General features: G+C 42.7%; 2 protein-coding genes across 3 annotated transcripts in view; one reads left to right on the plus strand and one right to left on the minus strand.

Moving 5' to 3' along the window:
- Nucleotides 1–19,059, minus strand: part of ZNF804B (zinc finger protein 804B) — a 295,745-nt gene that overhangs the window by 227,018 nt on the left and 49,668 nt on the right. For both annotated transcript variants that reach the window (XM_083578481.1, XM_083578482.1), the window contains exon 3: nt 5,343–5,506. In XM_083578481.1, coding sequence (XP_083434607.1) covers nt 5,343–5,345 — 3 coding nt within the window. In that variant the 5' untranslated portion in view covers nt 5,346–5,506. The remainder of the gene's footprint in view (nt 1–5,342; nt 5,507–19,059) is intronic.
- The window catches only part of STEAP4 (STEAP4 metalloreductase), a 221,799-nt gene that overhangs the window by 118,102 nt on the left and 84,638 nt on the right, over nt 1–19,059 (plus strand). The window lies entirely within an intron of this gene.

Consider the following 19,059-nt stretch of genomic DNA (forward strand, 5'->3'; position numbering starts at 1 on the left):
TCTCCTCTTGCTGTTGCAGATGGAGGCAGAACCTATGCTCCTGTGTACCATCTCCTCTTCCTCTGCCCAGTTGGATGGATGGATGGATGTTGGATGGATATTATCTCATGCCATAGCATTCCTGCAAGAGCATCATTGGGGAGAATTGATGGTGGCTTCCCCTGCCCTCCCAAAAGTGACTGAGAATTTTCACTTTCATATGGAGCTGGAAAATACAGTAATGCACTTCTCTCTCTCTCTCTCTCTCTCTCTCTCTCTCTCTCTCTCTCTCTCTCCTCTCTCTCTTTTTACGCAGCCCTAAATACAAGCCAAGTTCAACAAGGGGACAAATGTGACCAAGCATTTATATGGCACGAGGTTATTCAGAACAGTTCTTTTTCTGAAGGAGAAAGGTTGAAGACAAAGAAATGGTCTCAGAGGAGAATCAGCAAGTTGGTAAAGGCTTTAACTGTGAAATCCTATGAAGACAGGCCGAAAGAACTGAAAATTCTTAGCCTAGGGGGCAGTTGGAAAATTTGAAGATGGGTTATGGTGACATTTTTCAAATATTTGAAAGGATCTCAAAACAGATGGGGTTGTTCACCTCAAAACTGTTATAAGGACCCAGAAACATTTCTTGCATTGCATGTAATTATACAATGTCTGTAAGATATGTTTGCTCACATATAAAAATGCAATAGACCTGTCATTTGGCTTACACACAGAGCAGAAATGAGTGTATGTGTATGTATATATATAACTTTACAATGGAATCATTTTTATTGAATATATAAATATAACTTTAACAATGTGTATTACACAGTTGTTTTATGAAGCAGCTTACCAAAATAATTAAACTGAAGGGTATTTGCATGCCACAGCTCTAACAGCATCCAGCTGTAAACATGAGAGTGATAACTTCTGCACCTGAAAGTTGTAAAAAATATATATATCGCAGAATACCAGAATTATTGATGAGATTTCATCTCTTTTTAATTCCAGAGCAATGAAAAATCAATGTTTCCTGAGAAACATCCCTGAGAAACATTTGATACATTTGGGTATCAAAACCTTATATAAATGTGAGCTGCTACTAGAGAGCAAATAAATTACATAGTAGGATTAATTTTTTTGCCATAGTATCTAGATTATGGGATGAAGGTTTATCCCAGCACTATTAAATGAATCATACAAGCAGATCCATGTACACAATGCAGTAAAAAAATGTTTCTGCCACATTTAAGGGAATATGCTTTTTCTTACAGGAAAATTACCTTATTCCTGGAAAAGCATAAAAAGGTGAAGGAACCATAAAGCTGCATGTGGTGCTATTCTAGCTGGGGAATGTGAGCCACTGGGATACAAGGGACTTACTTCCAAATAAAGATGAACAGGACTGGGCTGCACAACCAGGCTGTTTGAACTACAAGTGTTGTAGGAGTAGTGAATGCAAGATTCAAGCTCTCAAGCGATTTTCTAATATTGAGATACTGTTCTAATTTTTTTGCACGGCGCATGCTGTCAGTTACATGGTGCAATTATAACATGGCATGATTGACAGGTGGCTTCCCAAGAATCTGACAATCAGCTGGCTGTTGGGCACTTGGGAAGCACAGCATAAGGGGTGTTGCCAGCCCAATGCTCAGTGCTTATCCAAGTGCTAAGCATAGGACTAAGAAAGCCTTCTTTCTCCCCTCCACATCAGGTAATGGAGCGGGGGGGGGGGGCAGTGGAGAAAGAAGTCTGCATTCTGCAAGCATGGGACGCAAGCAGGAGAAGTTCCTCTCGCAGCGATTGCCTGCAAAAAAATAGGGCTCCTTGCTTTGGCTGCATTCACCTGTTCCCAGCAGGCACCAGATATGCATAGCCAAACTGAGCAGGATTTAACCTCTCCATCAATTAAATCCTGCTGCTTTGATAGGGACTGCTGGTTCCCTACTACAAACAGGCACATACCGTGTGGCTTGGGAGGAATGACCTTTAGGGTCAAATTCCCCTGGTGGGCCAAGATTGGCCCAGCAGCCAGGAGTTTCCTACCCCTGTTCTAATGGGTGTACTAGATTAGACAAACCTTCCCATTCTGATGCCCTACAAATGTTATTAGCTGCATTTTGCTTGCACTGTATTTCTAATATTTTAAGTTTAGATCTTAAGTGTTCTTGTACACTGCCTTGAGATCCAGTGCTAAAGGTGGTGTAAACATGTTTTAATAAAATAAATGAATGAATGCATACACAGAGAGAAAACTGTCAATAATGTGTTGGTGTGACAGAGACCTGGTTGGATGAAGCAGATGAGCCTGTCCTTGCCGCTGCTTGCCCACCAGGTTTCTCTTACGCACAGCAACCCAGGTCATGCGGGTGGGGAGGGGGGGTTGCAGTGATTTTTAGGAAGTCATTAGTCTGCACCAGGCATCCTATTGGGAAGACCCAGTTTTCTGAGTGCATGTTCTGGAAGTTGGGCAATAGGGGCAGTATAGGATTCTGCACCAAGGATTCCCTGCCCGAGCTGCTTCAGGTCGTGGCGGATATGCTCCTGGAGACAGCTAGTTTGGTTGTCCTGGGGCATTTTAACATCCATGCCGACACAACCTTACAAGGGGCCGCTCGGGACTTCGTGGAAAGTATGGCCTCCATGGGGCTGTCCCTGAATAAGTTTGGCCCAATTCATAGCTGCGGACATGCCTTGGACTTGGTGTTTACCTCTATGGATGTTGGTGATCTAACACTAACTAAAAGCGAAACAAAAGAAGTACTATGGTCAGATCACTTCCTGGCGCAACTGGACTTCTCTGCAACCCTTCCCCTCTGCAGGGAGGTGGGACCAGTTCAGATGACTCAAAATTCTGACTCAAAATTCTCCTCTATCCCTACAAATGAAGTATTTATTTCACATGGCCTTTATAGGATGCTGCATGGGGTGGAACAGGGTCTGGACATCCTACCCAAATCTGGTGTTGAAGATCTCCTAAATTACAGCCAGTTGGATATGCCCTAATCTAAGTGCTGGGGGCACACAGGCACAAGCAGAATAAATTACTAAATGGGGCAGGTTAATATACAGAATATCAATGCCTGTGCAATGTCAATAAATTTCCACCGAGTCCTTTTCACATGTTATCTTTGGATTTTTCTTGCCCAGTCCCATGGCCTTCTTTAAGCTTTGATAGGATTAATGTAAATTCATTTAACAATGAATATTCAGAGAAATGCTGGGCACACATGCTAATGCTGACCAGCCTAAAGCATTTGCTTGCTTGCAGTCATTGTCAGAATCAATGTGCCTGGCTGTTGCGAATTAACCCAGGGCACTATCCTACTTCTGTACTGCCACGATAAACAATGCAAGTGATCTGATCAGCCATTTATCAAATTCAGCCGAATAAATTATTAGGCAAGCCGAACGTGCATGTGCTAGGCAAACACTTCCTAATTGCTAATGCAATGGAAAGAAAACATACTTGAAATATGTTTAGCGGTGTCAGAAAACAGTACCGGCTATTCATAGCATGTTGGTATTCAATTAATTCATTCCACTACACCGTGTTGGGAGTTTGCAGGGGTGTGTTGTTGTTTGTTTTAGTGCTGATCTGTCATTTTTCTTCGAAACGGATTACAAGAGTAGACTCAAACCATTTGATAGTGGCAATTCATTTTGTGAGAACTATAGAAATAAGACAATATATCAACATTTTCTCATTTCAAAGTCTCATTTGGCGGGGCGGTGGATGAAAATAATCATGAATCTAGATTCTGATTTGTATTTCCTTCTGATTTGTATTTTCAGGAACGTTGCAGCTCACAACTCATCCTCAGCACCTGCTTCCTTCTTTCTAAACCCACTCATAATATGGCTTGTTTCTATTCACATGGGTAACATCCATAGGTGTCGGCAAATGGGTAACTTTTCTTGAGGCAGCTTGCCTCAAGATTGCATGGAAATCATATTGCAAATTATGGGCTCAAACACATGAAACATTCTTTGAATTGAACTTCTAAGTCTGAAGACCTCTTCAGGCATTCTTGATGCCATTGACAGCAATGAAACAACGAAGGGATGCAGCACTGAGCTACCCACCACAGTCATCATTCTCACCATTCTCCACAAGATGAAGGAACACAGGAAGTTGCCTTAAACTAGGTAAGACCATTTGTCAGTCCAGTTGTCTGCACTGCCTGGAAGTGGGTCTCTGATCTATCCCAGCCCTACCAAGAGATGCAAGGAGTTGAATCTGGGGGCCTTTTATAAGCAACACAGATACTCTACCACTGAGCTACAGCCCTTCCTTGCAGGACAACTGCAAGAACTATGGAAAGAAGAGACGGGACCACTTTTTAAAGTGGGCAGCCTCCCAAGTGCTTTAGGACCTTGACTTTCCAGGATTCTAAAATGCACAGGCTGCCTCCACAAGCACGGAAAAGCTCCCTGCTTCAGAAGACCACTTTCTAATTTGTGCCGAGAATGACAGTGAGAGGGATTGGAGCCAGTGAACTCATCCTTCTAGCCCGCCCACCACACCATCACAGCATGCATCCTCAACATACCAAAAGAGGGCTTGAGCATTCCAAAGATCTCTCCAACAGTTCAAATCTTCAACAACTGGCCTTGCCTGCTGGAAGCATTGATACATGAAGCTGAGGAATGGCAGCTAGCAGTATTTGGGGGCAGGGGGATGTTTTGCATCTTGAATGCCTGATCCTTTCCCATTTCTTGTGGATCTTTTAAATTGATCAGGTAGTGAAGAATGCATGCATGAACCTTTCACAACTGACATGGCATGTTTTTTTTTTAAAAAAAATTTGCACTTCTGAATGAAAACACAAAATTTGTGTGAGAAGTCACATGTACTCCAGTCAGTTAAAATGGAAATGAATCCCACCTAGCAAGAATGGATTTGCTTCTTTATCACAGAAGATACCTAGTTATTTGTGAATGACGACATCACAATCACATTGATTCTTATTCATGCCCATGTCTCATCCCACAATATCGAAGGTCCAATTAAAGCCCATAGATTTGTGCTGAGTCAATTATGGCATACTTTGTTTCTAGGGACCACGTGGGCAAAAGTTAATTAGTTGGAGAAATTAAAGCCTCTAAGTTCAAAGAGTTAATTTCAACAGCAGCGAGGTGGACAGTGAATGCAGCACAACAATACGTTTGCACAGTGGGAAGACCTAGCTGGAAAGAGCCAGTTCACATTTGGTATACAAATTTTACATAACAGAAGGAACCTCACAATAAGGTAAACATCAAAGGCCTTCTAGAAGAATGGTGACTGATTCCAAAACCATATTCCTTGGCGCAAAGGGTATTTTCATACACAATATATTATTTTTAAAAATTGCTGCTCTCACACCTACCATCTTGTTTCATATGCTGGCTGATGGTCTGTGACTGGAGTCGCCAACCTGGGGTGTAGCTGTGTCTTTGAGGATGTCCCACTGCTCCCTTCCTGCTGCTCCCTTCATAACGGAGCATAACGGTGAGGGTGGTTGCCTCTTCATCTCTTGAGAAAGGCATGGAGCTGAAGGAGGAAATAAAAAAGTGCAGGAGATGATAGGGGTTGTACTTCAGCATAAAGGTTCCCCACACCTGACCTAAAGGAACCTTGGCTGCTTGCCATTCCCATATTCCATTGCTCTTGGAGGTTGGTTCTCTGTATTTCTGTCATGCTACAGCGGAGCCATTTCCAATTTGGTGCTCCTCTGGATGCTATGGACTAAAGTTCCCATGCTGGCTGAGGCTGATGGGATATAAGTCAAAAACATCCAGAGGACATCAGGCTGGCAAAGGTTTCTATAGTGGGACAAAGTTAAAGCATGAAAAAGAAGTAGAATTGTAGAATTCAGAGTAGTAGACTTCCTATACAACACAATAAGGGCCCAGCTGGATCAGGTCAAAGGCTCACCAAACCCAGCATCCTGTTCTCATAGTTCTCTCAGCCTTTGGGAAGCCTGCAAGAGGGGCAGAGCTATTTTCAGGGGACGTGTCAACGCAGCAGCAGAAACCTCCCTCTGAACTGCTGCAGCTGAAGTTGAACCTTACGATCAGGCTGCAAAGTGTCATTTGTAAATGTAAAGCAGCTCTAAATGGTGAATAAATGATTAGTAAATGTTTCCTGTAAATTACTAATCAATAGTTATAGATCCAAAGAACAATTTAGGGAGCTTAGAAGTTGCACCATCAAGCTGAGTTTCCCTGCGAAGATCGATCCATGATTCTGAAACAGCTTTCTCCAGTCTGGTATCAGACAGAAGTTTGGGTCTTTGTACTGCTTGGAGTTGATGAGAGTTATATAAAAACAGCAACAGCTGGAGGGCGCCTGGCTGAGGACAGCTGTTCCGAAGCAGATTCATACAAGCGTTGAGCCAAAGGTAGTCAGCCCAGCAATGTACAACGCTCTCAGAGGGAGGGTAAAAAACAGACCCTGAAGATTTTGTGATCTTCATGGGTTGGGAAAATTTTAGTGGTGGCTGGTGCCATTTGGCTGCCTGCCTTCCACCTACCAGTCCCAAAGAGTAAGTGGAGAAAGAGCCAATGACAGGCAAAGCCATCTACTTCCAATTTTGTCCTCCTCCTCCCTGCTGGCTTCTACAGGGGCAACATTGAGTCTAAGGAGGAGAAATCTGGCAGGCTGTGCCATCCCCATGGACTGTTTGTAAGCAGGGTGGGGGCTAGCTGAGAGCAGACTGGGGTTGGTGGGGCATCTGCCCAAATGGGCCAGCCTCAAATGCGAGAATTGTAGTGCTTTGAAGGGCAAAGTGGGCTTATGATGAAATAGATGATGCACTCAATAGTTGAAATCTTTCTTTTGCAGAAAAAAGGAAACTTTGCCACCAGTCCAGGCAACAAGAAGGAGCAACCCATTGACACATCTCTCCATGGTGCAGCCGTTTTATGTTTACCAAGAATGCCCCTTGGAATGGAGCCGTAATAATGGCATTTCACAATATTTGATATCTCATCCAGTTCTCCTTAACATCAACAACACAAACACTCCACAAGTCTTGAAAAGATACTGTTTGACATTTCCGAAATGGTCAACATAGTGTTTTATCCCTGTTTCCCAATTACAATGTAGATGTTGACAGTATATAAATTACAGGCTTCCAATTTTCCTGGCAGAGTTCTATGTTGTATTTATTTAACAGCAGCATCACAACTCTCTCCTGAAGCCTTGTAATGTGAAAAGCAAAGCTATACTGGATGGATTTCTCCTTAGATGGGCTATTTTTATTTTTTGCTTCTGATGGGGGAAGGGTGACAACCCTTTCCTAACACTGAAGCCCTCTGCATGTCGTCTACTCAAAATTAAGTCCCACAGAGTTCAATGGACTTTACTCCCAAGTGAGTGGATACAGGATTGCAGCCTAAATCTGGTTTGTGTCAATAAACAATGGTTTGGATCCAGCCTTAGGAGGCAGTCAAGGAGTGTCTCATTAAACTCAGTGGAACTCACAGTACAGGCCTAGGCATGTCCACTTAAGACACAAGTGTGACAATGATTATTTAAGCCAGCTTGTCCAACCTGGCACCCTCAATATGTTGCGAACTACTGTCACCCATAACCACTGTCCATGCTGATGAAAACTGGAATCGAGAACATCTGGATGGCTCCTGGTTGGAGATAGCTGGTTTGAACTTCCAACAAAGAAGGAAATAAAAGGCAATCTGTTCTTTATAAATCCAATCTAAGCTGCTGGACTGTTATCTATTCAGTTGAATATAATGGTACAAACGTGTCAGTCTCCCCCTACCCCTTAAATAAATTGTTGATTGAGAAAACCTGGTGATGTCTGAAAAATCAAGAGACTGAGATCCAGCTACGCACTATGACCTTCCTGCAGAGGTTACTGTAAACAGCAGATTTGTATAGCACTATTCTGCCTGGAGAGAGAGTTTCTACTCCAGCTCCGCATGTTCTCAGTGGCACTAGTGTGGGTCTGGAGACAACATTTGTTTTTCATTAATGGACTTTGTAATGGCAAAGTAATTTTAATAAGCACAGCATCCATTGCTATGGTTCTTGTCGATTTCTCAGAGAAACTAAGATTCACAGTCCCCATTTCATTCATCCCCCCAACATCCAAGCAAAAAAGGCCCCCATTCCTCACATTTCACAGGCAAAGCAGTGGGTGTCATTTAGATTCCTAATTGCCACTGTCAATGCAAGTCCACGCATGTCTCACTCATAAGTAAGTCTCATTCAGTTAAATGGGGCTAATTTCCAGGTAAATGAGCGTGGCTTTGTCGCCTTGCAGTTATTAATATTGTATCTCTTAATAATAGCCAAGATGGGTTCTAAGCAGCTTACAAGTATAATTAATTAAAATGCACAAAACCATTTCACAAGAACATTAAAATAAACATGCACCATTGAAATGTACAATAAAGCAAGTCCATTGAAACAGCACAACACCAGCTCCATCACTGAAGACCCAGGTACCCTCAGTAGCTAGAAGTGCCTTTAACCAGCTTTGATGGGTGCAAAAGTTGTGATTTGCAGAACTGACACCCATTACAAGTGCCACATAATACACTTTCCAGTCCTGTAAGAAATTGAGTGTGGCAATACCTACACTTTGGACTTCCCAGTCTGTTGACATCAGACAGGAACCTTTGCTATACCTTTTTCAGCAACTGCTTAAAACATTTTAGTTGAGGCAAGCCTTTCAGGACATATACAGTACATGTTGACATGTGTCAGGGAATCAGGAGCAGGAGCACTGGGGAGAGAGGAATTGGAGAGCGAAGGGGAAGAATCCGAGGGAAGCGTAGGGGACTATGACAGTGGCCCGAGAGATTCCATGAGCTTCTCCAGCGAATCAGAAGATTTCCAGAAGGGGGCTCCGATGGTCAGGGCAAGGGGGGTCCCAGGGGGGACGCACCAGAAACAAGGAGCCAGAGGGGAACCCCAAAGCAGCAGTGGGGGATCGGGACCAGTTTCCCCACCAGAGCGTAGTGGGGGGGAAGAGTCACATGTGTCAGGGCCAGCGTCTCCTCCGGAGGGGAGGGGGAGTAAGTCAGGGCTGACCACGTCTCCATCGGAGAGTGGGGGAATGGAGGGGAGGTCAGTTGCAGCTAGCCCACCCGAAGGGGGAAGCAGTGACAGCAGCAGTGAAACGGTTAGGAGGAAAACGGCTGGCTGGGCGCGCGCGCCAAGTTCAAATGTACAGGCGCGCGGGACAGCAGGAGACCCGGATGGGGAACCAGCTCCTAAAGCCCGCCGGAGGGAGGGAGAAGGCTCAGGGGAATCAGCGTCAGAGGAGGCTAGGAAGGGCGAGACCCCGGCGGGCAGGCGGACCCAGAGGAGGAAGGAGCAGCGGAAAAGGTGGAGCAAGGCTAGGGTCTTAAATTAGTGTACAGGGGGAGGAGATTCAGAAGGGTCATCAGCGGTCTGACAGTTGAGACGTGGGGCTGCGCGCTGCGGCTCTGGAAGTGAAACTGAACTTCAATAAAGACTTTTGTATTTAATTAGAAAGCAGCGTTGGTCCTTTGTGAGCTGGGACCTTGGGCAGCCTTGACAACATGTTTTCATCTACTGTTGGTTTTAATAGTCTTTTGAATACTTTTAATTCCCATTTTTAATCAACTAGTTTTGATGTTTTATTTTATATTGTTGTGAACTGCTAGGAGGTTTGTTTGGTGTTTTTTTTAACAATCAAGCAGTATATAAATTATGTTTTAAAATAAATAAACAAAACAAAATAAAGATATAGATAGCTATAACTATTATTATGTTTTCTTTAAAATACTGAGCACATTTCAAAATCTCAAAATGCCAGGATCTCAAGCACTTGGCAAGTATTAACTTTTTCTTCAGAAGCGGTATAGGGCTCTCTTTACAAAATAAAAAGTGGTTGGAAATGCAACCTAATATCCTTTGACCATGGAATCCGCTAATTTGAAAAGATCCATAATATTTTGTGGCTTCCTTATTGGTTAGTCTTTGAATATTGTAAGAAGATCCAGGGAACAGACACAACTAATGCATTTATTTTAAAAACACACTCCTAAATTATATTTGGCGTGCCATTTAAACATAAACATGAAAGGATAAAATATGGGCATTTTAGAATTAATTTTTGGATGTCATAGAAGTGTTTCTACTCATAGAATTTTGTTTTGAAAATATGCTGATCAAATGACACACAAGGTCCACAGTAAACTAGTTTAACTTTTGAAAGCTTGCCTTATTTTATTGCATTTCCACAGAAGTGTGGGATTTCTGAACATGAAGAAAGACTACATTTTATAAACTCCTGAATAAATAGCAAGAGTCATGTAACTGCACTGGGATCTGCCACAATCAAAGCAAACCTTTTAAGCTGTGCCATCGAATCCTGCATCAGATGGGACAAAACTCTATGCTATTTCCCAGTTGACTGAAATTTTTTCCTATATTGACCTATATTTTCCAGAGATTGTTTTCCCTCTATGCTGCTTTGGTTTCCACGCGTCCCTTTTCCATGAGCTTAAAACCCCCAAGGCATCACTGTTCCCTTAAAAATGTCTTGCAGTACACAGATTATTAATGATCCAAAAACAAGTTTTCTTCGAAATCAAACTGTAGTTCTTCATGAACTTTCAAAAGTTTTCCTAGATCCCGGCAACCTGATGGGTAGTTAAGATGTGCATTCTGGAACAAGGTAAGTGACCTACCAATGGTAAGGAAACTATTTGAGAGGTTACCTTCTTTTTCAATCCTAGGCGTTAGAAGTCCTACCTTGTTCAGTGGGGTTTGTGTTCAAGAAAACAGGAGCAGAGAGAGACCACTGGTCCATTACGTTCAGTATTGTCTACTCCAGCCTTCTCCCTGCTGTGTATGCCAGATGTTGAACTACAACTCCCATAATCCCACAGGCCATGCTGCGTGGGGCTGATGGGAGTTGTAGTCCATAACATTTAGAGGGCACCAGGTTGTGGGGAGGCTGATCTTACCTACTGACTTGCAGTAGCTCTCCAAGGTTTCCCCAGATTTATCTAAAGGTAAGTTTTGCAAAACACATGCTCTACCACTGACCTTAAAGCCCATTCCTTAATAGGCTCTGAACATGCTATCTTAAGCATAAAAGGTAAAGGTAAAGGTACCCCTGCCCGTACGGGCCAGTCGTGACCGACTCTGGGGTTGCACGCCCATCTCGCTTAAGAGGCCGGGGGCCAGCGCTGTCTGCAGACACTTCCGGGTCACATGGCCAGCGTGACGAAGCTGCTCTGGCGAGCCGGCACCAGCGCAGCACACGGAAACGCCATTTACCTTCCCGCTATAAAGCGGTACCTATTTATCTACTTGCACTTAAGGGTGCTTTCGAACTGCTAGGTGGGCAGGAGCTGGGACCGAAAGACGGGAGCTCACCCCTCCGCAGGGATTCGAACCACCGACCTGACGATCGGCAAGCCCTTAAACATAGATAATGCATAAATGCAGTTTGGGGAGTAAAGCAGCAACACTTGCAATAACTTACCTGAACCAGTGGTAGGGAGGGTGATAGACAAAAAGGTAACCTATTCTTTTTTTTCTTGAGTAGCTGCAGGTTGTTCCTCAGGTTTTCCTCCCTTCCTCCTTTGTCTCCAGATAAGTTAGCGCTAGACCTTCCATTCGTTAACTTCTTGACTCCATGATGGCTACATATAAGCTTCTGTTCAGAATGGCTTTGTTTGCCTTAATTTTCTTTATTCTTTTAACCAGTAGTCTTACCAGACTACCTATTTCTCCACTCCACTGCTATATATACAGTGGTACCTCGGGTTACATACGCTTCAGGTTACATATGCTTCAGGTTACATACGCTTCAGGTTACAGACTCCGCTGACCCAGAAATATTACCTCGGGTTAAGAACTTTGCTTCAGGATGAGAACAGAAACTGTGCTCTGGCAGCGCGGCAGCAGCAGGAGGCCCCATTAGCTAAAGTGGTGCTTCAGGTTAAGAACAGTTTCAGGTTAAGAACAGACCTCCAGAACGAATTAAGTACTTAACCCAAGGTACCACTGTATACCAAACTCCAACAAGCAGGATAGGAGGAAAGCTGAGAAATGGCGAGAGGCTGAACATTACCTTGAGCAAAATGGAAGTAAGGGGGTGATTCTGTGGGGAGAGCGATGAGCCAATAGCGAAAAAGCTAGGAGAGGAAAATACTCAAAGATGTATTGCAAGACGTAGCTACAGGAACAATACACCCTCCCCTGCAGAAAAGGTGGCATTTTAAGACATAACAGAAACCTGTGTATTGCAAATCAGGGTTTTAGACAGAGTTTGCCCCATTAAGTCATACAAATTTTACAAGAGACATATCAAAGTGATTAACAGGATGTAAAAAAAAAAAAAAGGAAAAGCATAGTGAATTCCAATAATCTCCCACCCAGGTCGCACTGTAAAAAAAAAGTCTGTCACCACCTGGCCATGGACTGAAAACGGAACAGGTGCTGTGACCAACAGGATAACTGATCTTTGCAACTCAAGGACCCTGTTGAGGACCAGCTAGATGAAGATGATGAAGACAGAACATTAAATCTCAATATTGGGGTGTGGTTTCTTCACCACCACCCTGCACACATATGTATATGCTTGCAGCTGGCTTAAATATTTAATTCTTTAATCAGGGTTAAACAATAATAAATAGCCCATTTATATTCTTTGTATCATTATCAACTGTGACCCAGGATATTTAAGGATTTTGTTCTCTTTCACTTATTTCCTTAGAGTTGAGGCATAAGGTCCCCCCCCCCCGCCCGACTGCTTTGTTTTAATACCACTAGATGGCATAGTTATATTATAAGTTCTGTTGTCTTTCCCTCTTTTAGGTGCTTAGATTAGAGGTCTTGATGACTTCATTGTTTTACCATACAAGTTTGCTGATATGCCAAGCAAACCAGCTGACTGAGACATACACTTTTTAAAAATGGACAGAACAAGAGGACACTGTTATCAATATAGAGTACAAATATGCATGAAGATCCCTGTTAAGATTTTTAAAATGCATTCCACAGCTAGGTATCATGCGTCCAAAATACACTTCTCAAACAGGGAACAAAGCCAGACTGTTTTGTTGCAGTTTACAGACTGTTTTGTGGCACCAGATTCTTCCTCATCCAGGTCTTGTCCTTGATCATGCATCTTGCTTGTCTGGATGTGTGAATGTGTGCAAATTAATTAGCCTGTTCCATAAATGTAAAATTCATATACTCCAGTTCACTGCTTTGCATAATTTGCTTCCATGTTAAAGGCTGGAGTGGCTTTATGCACTTTTAAAACGTCTCTTCTAACATGCCTGTTCTCAAAATTAAACATTAAATGTTCAAACTTTTCCTCATGTAGGAGACTTGCTCCAGCCACTTGATCATTTTGCTTCCCCTTTTCTTAATCTTTTCTGACTTTACCATATCCTTTTTTGAAGCAAAACAGCCAGAACTGTACACAGTTTCCCAAGTGCGGTTGGACTATGGCTTTCTATAACAGCATTATGTGCTTCGTAGGGCCTGCTCCATTTGGACTGCCCACTCCCCATCACAGGGCCGACAGACACCATCCGCCTTGTGAGGAAAAAAGTGTGAGAGGCAGGCACAGACGACACCAGGCCTGACAGCACCAGGGCCTGCTCCAGTCACACAGGCCTGTCCTCCATCTTACATTTGCCTAAGTACTTCAAAAACCGTCTTGGGTCCCTTGGCAGAGAGGCAGTATATAAATGCAATGTAGAAATAAATTTTCATTTCCTCCCCCCCTCCTCCCCCCTCCTTCTCATTTATTACATTTTTTGTACCACCCTCCATCTGAGGAACACAGCACAGTTTACAATATAAAAACACAAAAATAGATACAATAATAACAAACAATAACTCTCCCTAGCATTGATTTCATCGTTTTCACAGCTGCCACATACAGGGTCAACATCATCATCACAGATCTATGGTTCCAAGGTCTCATTCTATTTTGAATGAATCAAAGAAGTATATATAGTAGAACAAAATATGCATCAGTCATATTACATATATTCCAAAAATGTCAATCAAACCCCGTAGCGCAAAAATAATAATAATAAAAATCACTAAACAAGCCACCTCCTTCTGTCCCCCAAGGTGTATTTCCTGCCTCTCATCTGTGGAGACAGGTTTCACCAACAGGTCTCACCTAGGAGCACAAGCCAGTTCTCTGAATGACATAAAATTAATATATAAATTATGACAGACATGGCCGACATGGTGCCTTGCAGACGTTGCTGGACTCCCACTCCCATCAGCCCCTGAGACCATGGCCAGTGGTCAGGGATGATGGGAACTGTAGTCCAGCAACATCTGCAAGGCACTATGTCAGCCATCCCTAAATTATAGTAGCAATCCAAGTAGAGTATTTTCAAGGCTCATTGATTTACTCTCCCATGGAAGTCAGCTAGCTCATGTGGCAAGCCCCACTTACGGCTTCAATGTCCGTGAATGCAGTATTATAAACTAAAGCTTGCATTTCTGTACCACCTCATGCAATCTTTTCAAATGCCAGTAGTAAACTGAGATCCAAGTATGCGGTGCAGCACTCAGGTGACCCCCTTCACTTTGACAACTATCAATCCAAGCTGGCAAGGGCAGCACAGACTAATAATAATAATAATAATAATAATAATAATAATAATATCTGCTTGCTATCAACCAACCAATCCTGTTTCAACGAAATGAACTTCCTTCCACACATTGATTCTTATTCTTTATCGCAAGCCTGATTTTATTAAGACAAAATGATTTCAGGTACACATTTCTCCTTGCCAACAGCATTTAACAGCCATCATAAATGTAGTTGATTTAATTTTAATAGGCTTTATTTCTAAGGTGTAAGGAAACAAAAATCAATACGGTTCATAATTCTTTAATCGCTCCTTAGGCTCTTGTGTACACGGTGCTCCCATGATAAATTATTAGAGCTGACACCCCACCATGGCAGAATATCTTTTTAACTGGCAAGAAAAAGGGAAAGGATCCAAAATTTGTGTGCATGTATAATGATGTCACATTCCCAGTCCAATGAATACTGGTTTGTTTGATCAGCATTGCACCTACGCACCCCGCCCTCGTCCCCTTCCCTTCTCCCTTTGCACACTTGGGTCAATACATTATTTCCTGGTCTGCTAAATCACCTGTTGTCATGATGTCCAAACTGGGAAACCATTGTTCAAGTGCTTCCTACAAAGCAGGACTGCAAATCACAATTGTATCCTGGGTTGTAATTATCCTGGCGTAGATGCCAACTCTATGGGGTCTTGGTCCCTTCAGGACCCCCATAAAATACTTAGTGGGGCTGCCCCCCATATTTTTTAACAAATTGGTGCCTTCCTTGCTACCTTCCTTCCTTCCTTCCTTCCTTCCTCGCTTAGGCAGCCACCTTGCCCCCAGCCAGGCACTGCCCTCTTTTCCTGGCTTGCTTCCTGGCTTTCAGAGCCATTTCCAAGCACGTCTGAGCCAGGAGAGGTAGCTGGGGAGAGGCAGATGGGTAGGCAGGCCGGCCGGTAGAAGAGGCAGGTGGGCAAGCAGACAGAAACTTCTTGCTCATGAGTGGGTGTTGTAAGGCCAGGAATGATGGGTGTTGCACTTCAGGAACATCTGGGGTGCCAAAGGTTCCCCACACGTGTTCCATCAAATTAGGTTCAGTGACTTATTAGAAATTATGAAAGGGATTTAAAAGTGCTTAATTGTGGCTATTAATGTAAGCTCGCGGTTCTTTCTTTTGGTTGCTGTTGTTGTTGGACGAAAGTTAATCTGCTTTCTCTGAAAACTAATTCCGCCCCCATTTCCCAGCAGAGCAATATCAAACATTTATATATTTACAGATTTTTTTTCATGTCAAACAATGCAGTGCAGCAGTCCCATGAGGAGCTTTGGGCAAAAACTGCTGTAAACATTTGGAACACACTAGCCTCAGACACACAGAAATTAATGATCTCATTGCAATTAATAAAACACAAACGTTTCATTAGAGCAAAGGAGGGAAGAACAACTCTGATCCCCCCCCCCGCCCAGCTATCGCGGTTTCTAAACATGCACAGTTCCTTTCCTGTGAAGCTATTTCACACTTTTAATTATGCAAGCAATACAAATCAAACAAGAGCAGGAATGATACACTATCTTCAGTTGCTTTAAGACCCATAGTTTTGCGAAGAGGGGGAACCCACCACCCTTCTCTAACTTTCAACAGCTCAAGGGTTACTCCCTGCGTGAAAAACAGAAAACTTTTCAATGTATTTTCTGTTGAGTGGATCTTAAATGTTTATCACCAGGCAGGAATGTAAAGTTTAACTGGGAAGATAAAACTATTCGATGCTGAAATGTGTGCATTAGAGACAAACAAAGTAAAATGCCTTTTTTATTCCCTTCCTTCACCTTGTAATCACTGGTAATTCAGCTGAGAGGTCTCAGCATCTGTCATACTCTTCAAAAAGCTGCAATTTCTCTCTCAGGTTTGCTCTCTGCAAAAAAACACAAACAATACTACAGCAACCTTCCTAAACATTTTGCAAAATCTCCTCCTCTGTGCTCTGCTAGCATTGTCCTGGAAACCCAGAGGATATTCCTGAGAACATGATAAAACCCACCTGTGGCAGACTTTGAGCTGTCAAATTTCAGTGGTGCCCTGTGCAAAGCTAAATTTTGGCATGTGCCTCCCACTGCCTCTCATACTCCATTCTACATCATCGTTGCTGCACTCTAAAACCACCCCTGAATCCACCTCACATAGCATTATTGTTTCAGATCTACTGCAAAATGGCATGAATGCAACCTCCTTCAGTTCGGTGCTGCCCAGATGTTTGAGGCTACAACTTACATCATTCCAGACAATCAGCCAAGTTGGCTGGGGCTGATGGAAGTTGGGAAGGTGCCCAAAACATCTGGAGTGCATCAGTCTGGGAAGGGTTGCATTAATGGCACTGCTAACTTTTGCAAAGGTTCCCTGGAGACAATTGGCTTGTATTCAATTGTGCTCCTCTGCTGAATGAAGGTTCTTTGATCCTTCTAGGTGTGGGAAAACTCGCCCATGCTCTTCCAAAGGGTACCCCAACCATCTGGGGGGGGGGATTCAAAGAAAAGAGACCATCTGGGGGAAAATGCCTCCATCCTTACCACTTATGGAAGCAAAAGCAGAGGGGGATATATGGATACAGCACAGTGGCTTCACTCTCTCCATTCATGGGATGACTAAGTGAGCATTGGCAATTTCTGCTCCCGTTTCCATCAGAATTTTGAAACATCCCTACATCTCGCACAACCCATACCATGCAGCGCAAGGGATTACGGATGGGGCCCCCTCCATTCCTATCGCAGTCCCCTATCCTGATGGTGTTGGATAAGTATAAATCAATAACTGGGCTATAACTGACATGCTCCTCAAAATATTCCATGCATGCAAGAAACCAAAATCCATATATTTAAAAGCCAGGCAATGACATAATGAGAACTGGTAAGGGAAGCATTTTTTATTTTTTTTTTAGTTTGGATTTATGTACTTGTAAATCCATAAATTTGTTCTAGTCAATGTGATCTATCGTTGCTTAGGCAAAGTGCGTAAATTTAATATAAGGGAAAATATAAGGGAAATTGCTTTTAAGTACTCCTCCTCCTCCTCCATTAGAGCCCAGCATGAGGAATTTTATTTTTCACCCTCTGCATGATTTGTTTTAATGCTGAATGATTAATGATACAGTATAACTTCATATTGGGAAAACAGACTTCCTTTTATGACTTTGGATGGATAATTTAGCAAGAGAGTTAATTTAGGCTTTCTACTCTGTTCTCCAGACGAAGCTCTGAAACCAACTATTTAAATCTAGAAAGTATTGAATACTAATTATTCTGAATTAATGCACAGATCCTTCATGGACTCTAATGGTCTCAGTCTCAATTTATAAGTACTGTACAAGTGCAGACAAGAACAGGACCCTTGATAGCATTCTTTGGACACGTCCGCAAAATTAGTCCAGTCTTTCTACTGAAATTTAAGCCCTTTTCAGCCATGGACTGTTCTAGCTGAAGGTGTTTAAAAAATGGACACAAGAGGAATATGGAGGGTTGTAGCCAACGTTAGTTCAGTCACAAAAATGTCTAAGGCAAGATATGTGTTCAACTAGTCCCCCTTGCCATTTGTTCTGTGTTTCTAAATATTTTACAGTGTTTTGGAAATGTCAACTTAAGCCTGCACCCTCAACTTCAAGCTCACAAGGAGATGGACCTGAGACTTCATTTTTTACATTAGGTAAAGCCTCCATCTTTACAACCCCTTGACTAATGCCTTTCTCCTCTCAAGAATAGTCCTTGTATGTGCCTCCGGCACATATAAGTTGTTTTGGTTACTGGGTATGCAGCCAGCACGACATTGCTTTTGCAAATGTCCATTAAGCCTTTACAGTTGTATAATTGTAATGTAATGCCTGGAGGAACTCAAATAAGAGAGTTCAAAATGTCAATGTTTAGCTTTATGTTATCTGCCATGAAAATTCAACAAAGAGAGAAAACACAGTTTATAACTTCCCCGACCAAAGGATGATACTGCACCACGCAGAAAAGTTCTCTATGCCACCTTCAGGCCTTCAAGAGTCCTCAAACTAGCTAAACCTCAGTCTAAAAAAAGAGATTGAAACAATGGAAAAGCATGAGTTCCTTGGACAGAGATGATCCCATCATTAGACAGAGGTAGACATTACCTTAGGCATGACATTTTGGGTGCCATGAAAGAGACAGCGAGCAACCTGTTAAATTGTTTAATTTATTATGGTGCTGCTTTTACTCCCAGGGAAGGACACTTGTGGGATTTTCTGCCTCAGCTACCAAAATAATTTGGCCATTCTTTGTACAGTGCTGTTGATTTGGGCTGGAGGGCAGGGATTTGTGGTTCTGCCTCAGGCAGCAAAATGTCTTGAGCTCAGAATTTGAGCAGAAAGAAAAGGTGGTATTTTTACATGTTGCAAGCCTCCTTAAGCATGGTTTAAACTATGGAAAGGCAACATGCAAATAAAATGATGTTTGTATTAACTCCAAAATGAATGCATACTCTTTTGCATATCTCCTCCATGACATTAATGGTTTCATGCAGATAATTGCTT

This window comes from Podarcis filfolensis (genome assembly GCF_964270895.1).
Source record: "Podarcis filfolensis genome assembly, chromosome: 12".
Lineage (NCBI taxonomy): Eukaryota > Metazoa > Chordata > Lepidosauria > Squamata > Lacertidae > Podarcis > Podarcis filfolensis.